At 35.9% G+C, this 7,209-nt stretch overlaps 1 protein-coding gene across 1 annotated transcript; it reads right to left on the reverse strand.

Moving 5' to 3' along the window:
- Nucleotides 1–1,016: 1,016 nt before the first annotated feature.
- LOC128553063 (uncharacterized) lies at nucleotides 1,017–2,575 on the reverse strand. Its single transcript, XM_053534175.1, has 2 exons — nucleotides 2,095–2,575; nucleotides 1,017–1,201 (listed from the first exon to the last, which is right to left on the reverse strand). The coding sequence occupies exons 1-2, from the start codon at nucleotides 2,573–2,575 to the stop codon at nucleotides 1,017–1,019; spliced, it is 666 nt and encodes a 221-aa protein (XP_053390150.1).
- Between the last annotated feature and the right edge of the window lie 4,634 nt (nucleotides 2,576–7,209).

The raw sequence follows: 7,209 nt of genomic DNA on the forward strand, positions 1-7,209 counted from the left end.
ATAAAGTCTTATTTGGACGTATGCTGTAAGATCCGTCGGCAATATGAAATGTATTATTATTTGAAAATAAGTACAAGCAATATATCCACATGGTTTTATTGATCCTCAAGTCCTTCAGGAAGCTGTGAATTACAGCAGTAACAAGGATTCGAACCCATTTTTGAACATTTGAAAAATGCTTAAAATTACGATTTTCAACAGATTTTACCGTTCTTCGCAGTAATATAAAGCATAAACAGCTGAAACTAATTTTATTTTGTATATAACAGAGACTTCACCAATGACCTTAGGAGACCAAATCGTGTCTCATGTGCATCGTTTCGGTGCAGAATAGGGCAGCATCTAAGCACCAAAATATGTTTCAATTCTGTGATGAGGTGTGTTTTCGACGTATGCCGTCGGCATCATGAAAATCGGTCGGCACTGCAATATGTACTTTTATTTGGACATACATACCAGCAATATATCCACATAGTTTGATTCTTCTTCATGTCCTCCTGGACGCTGTGGATTACAGCAGTAACAAGGATTCGAGCCCATTTTCGGACACCTGAAAAATGCTTGAAAATTACGATTTTCAACACATTTCATTGTTTTTCGCCGGTACATATTGCATAAATTGCTAAAACTAAATTCATTTTATATCTCAAAAAAGCATCAACAACGACATTAGATGACTAAATAATTGATTGAGAGGATCGTTTCGGCGCAAAATACAGCAGTCACTGACCAGCAAAACAGGTTCCAGATTACAGATGAGGTCTTCTTTGGACGTATGCCGTCGGCATTCTTCAAATCCGCCGGCAGTGTTGTATATACTTCCATTTGAATATATGCACAAGCAATATATCCCCATGGTTTTATTTATCCCCAAGTCTTTCAGGACGCTGTGAATTACAGCAGTAATAAGGATTCGAGCCCATTTTTGGACGTCTGAAAAATGCTTAAAATTACGATTTTCAACAGATTTTACCGTTCTTCGCAGTAATATAAAGCATAAACTGCTGAAAAAATGCTTACGCCATTTCTTTGTCAAATGTTTCCTTGGCAGCTGTTCTTGTTGACATCAATGCCACCTTTTCAATAACATTTCCAGCCCATCTTTCCATTTTCTTCATGTTTTTGTTGCTGATTGTTGGCATGTTTAGTGTCGACAACATGTTATTGACCTTCACTGGTCCACCTAGACTGTCAATCATTGCTGTAAATCACAAAAAAAAATTCAAAAGAAAAAAAAAATGTTGTTGACAATTTTTTCGCCATATAGCTACATGTACTTCCCACAATCAACTGACCGAGGCAGTTCTGTAGAAGCCACCGTGTTATTTAAAATAGTTACAAACTTGTGTTGCCATTTATTTCACAAGCATGTTAAAAACGCCGTGGAAGGTTCAATAAAGAAAAAGTCCTTCCTATGTTGTACGTCGAGGTGAGATATTGACCTCTACATGCAAAAATTATCACAATATCGCGACCCTCATACAATTAGTTGTACTAGGTACAGTTAAGCTTACATTAAAAATTCTTTACATGTAAGTTACTTGAAATCGCTTGAATCACTATGGAATCTCAGATGAAAGACTGTAAGTACTGATGCTGAAAATTGATCACGGAATTCCATACAGTTTGAACCCATGACTGAACAAGAGGCAGTGACTGATCACGCATATAATTAAGAGACGAATAGACCATAGCTTCTGTCAAATTGTGAATTATTATTCACCTTAATTTAAACGAAAAATCCATATTTGTTGTTCATTTATGGGAAATGACCTCTGGTTTGTCTCGTTGTTGCCATTTTGAGGAGTGTGCCTAAAAATATTTGTTACGCTGTATTTCATTGGCTACTTACAAGAAAATTCTCCAATAAAATGCTGTTTTCAACCTTTCTCTTGAAAACGATAACTCTTGCATATCGATATACTAAATAACAGACGAAATGACAGTCAGTATCGATTTCATCAACCAAATGATTACTGGGTACACAAGTACGAAGTACCAGGTACCTGCAATCCTATAGTTTTATATAGACTTACATCTTCTTTTTTTTTCACTTTAATGTAAACAAATTATCAACAGATAAAATGCACTAACCTGTTCCAAGTTTTGTATTGACGGCAAAGCAATGCATTCCAGACTGAGACTTGGCAGAATTTCCACGATGTGTTTTCCCATATGGAACCAAATTTACATGTCCACAGTCATCATTTTGGCAACGAACATAGAGATATCCAGAAAGTCCTTTCTTCAGTTCTCCTAGAATGTTGTCATACGTTAATGGCACTGGTCCTAATCTACACTTTTGATAGTATTTCAATTTGGATAACAAAACCCCAAATTCGACGATTCTTCTCCCTTCTTTCCATCCCTGTTTATCAACCGACTTCGGAAGTTTCACTTGTTCAACATCTGGATTTTCTATCGCAGTGTCACTTCTATTACCTGTGCAATAATTGTGATCCACTATAACTGTTTCTTTTTTACGTTTACGCGTTCCTTTGAATGATTTTCTAAACTTTCCTTGAACATCTCGTGTGTACAACGCCATGGTAGAAATCCTCGGAAATGACGTCATTTTATTGGGGAATACCACCACGTGATCAAGATTCTCCGCTATTTTTGGGATTCCGAATATACCCGTTATCAAACGAGGATCTTTACGAGAATCGTCGACAAATGGCGATTATTGTCGATGATTGCCGATTTCATTAGGGGCCTAATACTTTAAAGGTTCCTTTTTTTATTTTAGCTCTAGGTCAAGTAGAACTGTTTCATAAATATGACAGAGACCTTTGTGATGTTGCTACGGAACAAGATTGATAACGGTCAACCAGAGAGTGAATGAAAAGAATTCAATTAAATGCTTTTTCTATGTTTGATTTGGCAGCTCCCAGAATTGGTTGAGCGGAACCACTTGACCAATTTCATAAGAGCTTCATGAATAGATGATACAGACGAGATCTGTTGAAGATTGACCTTGTAGGTAATGAGAGGTATTCGTTTGTTTGTTTGTTTCTTTTTCTCATTTATTTATTTGTTTATGTTTAACTCGGATGCCCTTTAAACCATTTGAAAAAAAATGAAAGAAGTCTATGCAAGGATGGTACATGCTATCCAAGTTTTGTTATAATTCATCAAGCATTTCATGGGAAGAAGTAGTTTAATTTATCTTTTATATTCCCACTTGAAACTGTCATGTCGATGAATATCAATCAATACACACTGGTAACTGATTTGCAAATAAAATACCGACGGTAGAAATGTTTAAAATGGTCGATATATAGCGCAATGTTCAGACCAAACCAAATTGTATTTATGTCACCAGGAAGTTAGGTTTTGGGATATCCGATTAAAACAAACAAATATTTTTGAAATATTCATTAGATGATATTTTGAACAGTGATTATTTTCATATATGTTTATTGTTTATTTAAATTGTATCCACAATATTTGTTTAGATGCTTATAGTTTTTATGGTACACGTTTAATAAGTTTAAGGGATAAAAGTTAGAGATCGCAGCAAATGTTGGTCCTACTCTAAAAAGGCACTGTCAACATTTTCAACTGAAAGGACGTATATAAACAGTTAAATAGATTTTTTTGATATTTATAGATATCTAATTACATCATTTGTACATATTAGAGAAAAGGTTGACCTCCCACCCCCTTCATTTCTTTTTACCTTGTCAACGTGGGCTAATTTTTGGGAAATAGGTGCTAAAGAAGCACTTTACATTTATGCATAAATGCGCATGCCATTAGCAGATTTAATCAAACCGAGTTTACTATTTCCTTGGCTGCATTCTACAAGAAGACAATAAAACTTTATTTGTATTAAAAGCTGGTTCTATGACGTTTCCCAGTTCTTCTAATATTAAAAGGACATGTGTCATAAATTGTTGCTCAGATGCCATTGACAGCTTCCAGTTAGCTGATGTGGGAATTTAAAGTGTGTGTGTGTTTATGTTGTTGTTTTCAAATACTAGTAGTAGATAATTACGCCAGACTTACTGACGTGATGAAATAAAGCGCGTGGGGTGTGTGTGGGGGGGGAGGGGGGAAGGGGGGGGGGGGCGGTCACTTGGGTTCTTCCTCCACCATCAAAGCTAGAATGTCGCCATATGACTTATGAATGTGTCGGTGCGACGTTAAGCCCAACAAAAATAAAAAATATATATAGATACTATGCATATCACAGTATTCTGTCAAATTACTATTATTATATATTAGGATATATTTGAACAAAAAGGTGTGACACGTCAGAATGGCACAACGCTTTATTTTAGAGAAAATTATAACAATAATACAGAATAAGTTTGAAAACCAACTTCCTTTTCACATAATTTCTTTAACTAATATTTTACAAGATAAACGTGAAAGTTAGAAAATGCCAACCATAGTAACATAGAAGACACATCAGCATACCGAATAATAATAAACAATAATCAGAATAAATGTTATTTCTATAAAAGTATCTTTCTTGTTTTCTTTGTTTTGGGTTTAACGCCGTTATCAACAGTATTTCAGTCATGTAACTACAGGCAGTTAGAGTATCTACCTCTGTGCGTGTGTTACTCTGTGCCTAGCAATGTATCTAATTACCAATAATTATCTAAGCTCTAATAGATAAAAATCTAAAGTAATTGCTGTTGATAGCCTGATAGACATTGCGGATACAAATAATCCTCGGTTTTTATGCCCCCGAAGGGAGGCATATAGTTTTTGAACCGTCTGTCGGTCTGTCAGTCTGTCTGTCGGTCTGTCAGTCTGTCCGCAATTTTCGTGTCCGGTCCATATCTTTGTCATCAATGGATGGATTTTCAAATAACTTGGCATGAATGTGTACCACAGTAAGACGACGTGTCGCGCGCAAGACCCAGGTCCGTAGCTCAAAGGTCAAGGTCACACTTAGACATTAAAGGATAGTGCATTGATGGGCGTGTCCGGTCCATATCTTTGTCATCGATGGATGGATTTTCAAATAACTTGGCATGAATGTGTACCACAGTAAGACGACGTGTCGCGCGCAAGACCCAGGTCCGTAGCTCAAAGGTCAAGGTCACACTTAGACGTTAAAGGATAGTGCATTGATGGGCGTGTCCGGTCCATATCTTTGTCATCGATGGATGGATTTTCAAATAACTTGGCATGAATATGACCCACAGTAAGACGACGTGTCGCGCGCAAGACCCAGGTCCGTAGCTCAAAGGTCAAGGTCACACTTAGACGTTAAAAGATAGTGCATTGATGGGCGTGTCCGGTCCATATCTTTGAAATCGACGGATGGATTTTCAAATAACTAGGCAAGAATGTGTGACACAGTAAGACGACGTGTCGCACGCAAAACCCAGGTCTTAGCTCAAAGGTCAAGGTCACACTTAGACGTTAAAGGTCATTTTTCATGATAGTGCATTGATAGGCGTGTCCGATCCATATCTTTGTCATTCATGCATGGATTTTAAAATAATTACGCATGAATGTGTGACACAGTAAGACGACGTGTCGCGCGCAAGACCCAGTTCCGTAGGTCAAAGGTCCTAAACTCTAACATCGGCCATAACTATATATTCATTCAAAGTGTCATCGGGGGCATGTGTCATCCTATGGAGACAGCTCTTGTTAGAAGTAGTTTCCTTATTCTTTGCAATTTTTTGCTAAAATCACATAACCGATATATGCTTGACAAGTAGGTAGCATTTTCATTTTTTCATGGAAACTTAGATCATACAACACCAGTATAATATGGGATCTCATTTTGTGCTGATTTTGCAGTTTGTGTGTTTGACTAAATTACTTTTCTTGCATCAGATATGACCCCCTCTTTTCTTTTGATTTTATTTAGCACTGACGATTCTTCAAGAAAGTGTAGGTTACAAACTGTTCTGATGTGTGCTACGGCCATTGGAAATAGGTCAATTTTATATAGGATAAAGAATAACAACTGTTTAGTGTGTTATAACCTAAACAAAGGGATTAAGGATACGTATACTTAAAAGAAAATGTCTTACTTACTTCGAAAAATGTTACAATGAAATTGGTAGAACTCTTAGGTTGAATTGATAGCTGAATTTAATATAATATAAAATAATATCAGTTACTAAAACGTAATAGAGTTTTTAGATGATGTCGGGGCAAAAGAAGAGTTATTAAAATGGCTCTGAAATTATACTAAGATAAACTTTCTCAGAATGCATTTCTTCTATAAAAGGTGTAAAGTACTTTTTGATTGGCCGGATTCTTTCTGATAAACTATACGTCATGTAAATATACATATAAACCATATTTGTCATTTTTCTATGTTAACTCTTGCTTATGATCTAAAATAATCTCCAAGGTCCTTCATAACAGGTCATACTTAAAACAGTTGATTAAAATATAGAATGAAATGTACAGTGATAAAAATGCAGCTACATTTGTAACATGGAAGGTAAAATGAAAATACCAATTACTTAATGTATGTGTGCAAATAATACCGTTAATAGGTCTTTTTAGAAAATGAAGCAGTCTTTTAAAGACTGGCTGAATACCCTTAATAAACGCATTGTACATTAATAAAACCTTCTGTTGTAAAATTACTTCCGTTCCATACATACAAGTTATTTTCACAGGTACTTTGCAGCTTGACATTTAGCCACCGTGTTGAACGTGATTTGATCTTTTTTCTCATAATTATATAGCCATCACATTATACAACTTTCAAGTAAAATGCTTCTATTAAACACGCATTTCAATTGTTAGACACGGTGAAACAAAATCTATTTTTATCTGTAAATGAACTATTTATAGTATAAATGGAATTTAAATAGTATTGGGTTTTCCATCTACTTTCTATTTCGAGCCCCGGCAGATTATCGTTAATTGTAAGTACATTTTAGTATTTTCGTATTTAATGATCTTTTATGTTAATCACAGTGTTAAAATACGTGTTGTGATTAACAAGACTGTTATGCATTTTCGATTAAGTACGATAAATGTTTCAACAGCCGATACATTCTGCCAAAATTTGTTGGTGAACGGTTGTAATATTATTCTACTTGTGTATGGTCCGAAATGGCGATAAAAAATGTCAAAATCAGTCAGGGGTCAGCTTCTTCTCCTCCTCTACCTCAGCCTGCTCCTTTAGTCTTGTCGGCTGATAGGGGGAGTTGCGTATGAGGGGAGGTGGTTGACCCCTAAGTGCCTGCGTATAAAGTTGTTGTTCCTGTGTAT

The sequence above is a fragment of the Mercenaria mercenaria genome, unplaced genomic scaffold (assembly GCF_021730395.1).
Source record: "Mercenaria mercenaria strain notata unplaced genomic scaffold, MADL_Memer_1 contig_3444, whole genome shotgun sequence".
NCBI lineage: Eukaryota > Metazoa > Mollusca > Bivalvia > Venerida > Veneridae > Mercenaria > Mercenaria mercenaria.

Bases quoted from the DNA above. Each gene is read 5' to 3' on its own strand.
- LOC128553063 (XM_053534175.1), bottom strand. From the start codon at position 2,575: ATGACGTCATTTCCGAGGATTTCTACCATGGCGTTGTACACACGAGAT. The intron at 1,202-2,094 runs GTTAGTGCATTT...TGTGATTTACAG, and splicing joins CAATACAAAACTTGGAACAG to CAATGATTGACAGTCTAGGT.